Source organism: Corvus brachyrhynchos, unplaced genomic scaffold, assembly GCF_000691975.1.
Source record: "Corvus brachyrhynchos isolate BGI_N302 unplaced genomic scaffold, ASM69197v1 scaffold616, whole genome shotgun sequence".
NCBI classification, from domain to species: Eukaryota; Metazoa; Chordata; class Aves; order Passeriformes; family Corvidae; genus Corvus; species Corvus brachyrhynchos.
Window position 1 is genome coordinate 156773 of NW_008238831.1, and position 1758 is coordinate 158530.

At 64.8% G+C, this 1758-nt stretch overlaps 1 protein-coding gene across 1 annotated transcript in view; it reads right to left on the bottom strand.

Annotated features, from left to right (window-relative positions):
- LOC103618370 (protocadherin-12) overlaps nucleotides 1–1753 on the bottom strand; it is a gene marked incomplete at its 5' end in the record, with an annotated part of 12306 nt that extends 10553 nt beyond the window's left edge. The window contains one exon of the mRNA XM_017738149.1: nucleotides 5–1753. Within this exon, the coding sequence (XP_017593638.1) occupies nucleotides 5–1753 (1749 nt within the window). The remainder of the gene's footprint in view (nucleotides 1–4) is intronic.
- Nucleotides 1754–1758: the final 5 nt, after the last annotated feature.

Here is a 1758-nt window from a genome sequence, read left to right on the forward strand (position 1 = left end):
GCACCAGCAGCTCCCGCAGGCTGCCGGCCAGGCTGCTGGCATTGCTGGTGTTGAGGGACACCTGCCCCAGGAGGGGGTCCAGGATGAAGAGCCCGGCATCATCCCCACCCACCAGATCATACCGGAGAGCCCCGTTGATGCCGGAGTCCACATCCCTGGCCACGATGGTGAAGAGGAGGGGACTGCCAGGGCATGACACCAGTGTGGAATTGGTCACTGCTGCAGCTCCCTGGGTGCTCCCATTCCCGGGGACCACCCAGCAGCACCCAGTGTCCGCATTGACCAGGACAGACAGCGTGGCCACCCCTCCCACCAGCGCTGGCGTGGTGATGATGGGAGCATTGTCGTTCTGGTCAAGCACAGCCAGCCTGATGGAGATGTTGGATGCCAGCTTGGGATGCCCTCCATCCTCCGCGGTCACCAGGAACTCCAGGCTCCTCACCTGCTCATAATCAAAAGCTTGGAGGGCAAAAACGTCCCCAGTGGTGGGGTCGACTGAGACCAGCCCCAAAGCAGAGGGGTCCAGGATCCTGTAGGTGACCTTCCCGTTGAAGCCCAGGTCGGGGTCGGTGGCACGGACGGTGAGCAGGAAGGCAGGTGCTTCACTGTTCTCGGCAACAGCAGCCTCGTAGGCGGCCTTCTCGAAGGCTGGGGCGTTGTCGTTGACGTCGCTGATGCAGATGGTGAGGTGCTTCAGCACGGCCAGGGACAGGTCCCCCATGTCCCGCACCACCAGCGTCAGGTTGTACTCAGCACGCCGCTCGCGGTCCAGCGAGGCGTTGGTCAGCAGCGCAAAGCTGTGGCTGTTGGTCCTCTTCAGCCTGAAGTGCTCGTGCCCTTGGCTGAGGGAGCAGAGCACTTGCCCGTTGCTTCCCGAGTCGGGGTCGCTGGCTGTCACCAGGGCCACAAAGCTGTCCTTGGGGAGGGCCTCGGAGAGCACGGGCACCCGCGCGGCCCAGGTGACGTGGACGTCGGGAGCGTTGTCATTGACGTCCAGGACCTTGACCAGGACCTTGCAGTGTGCCGGGATGGGGTTGGCACCCAGGTCCCGCGCTTGCACATCCAGCTCGTAGGCGTGGGTCTCCTCGTAGTCCAGAGGGCGCCTCAGGAGGACGCTGCCCGTGCGGGCGTCGATGCTGAAGGTGCTCAGCACCTCGGGGGGCGCGTGCCTGCTCAGGCTGTACTCGATCTCCCCGTTGGGACCCTGGTCAGGGTCGGTGGCCGTGACCATCACGAGGAGGGTCCCGGGCAGGGCGTCCTCCCGAACCTCCACCGTCAGGGAGCTCTCTGCGAACACGGGGCTGTTGTCGTTGGAGTCGAGGACAATGACTTTAATCAAAGCAGTACCTGATCTTGGTGGCTCCCCGTGATCAGTGGCCGTCAGCACGAGGTCGAAGGAGGAGTGCAGCTCCCGGTCCACCTCCTTCACCACGACGAGCTCCGCGTGCCTCGTCCCATCGGAGCTGGAGACGACATCCAGAGCGAAGTGCTCACTGGGGGAGAGGGCGTAGGTGCAGCGGGCGTTGGGGCCAGCATCAGCATCCAGGGCTCGATCCAGCGGAATCCGTGTCCGCAGGGACGCGCTCTCCGAGATCTCCAGCTCCAGCTCGGGCGTGGGGAACCGCGGCGCGTTGTCGTTGACATCCATCACCTGAACCTCCACGTGGATCAGGGCCGGGTTCTGGGCGGCCAGCACGTCGAAGGACACCCAGCAGGGATCACTGTGCCGGCACAGCTGCTCCCTGTCCCCCCCCCCGG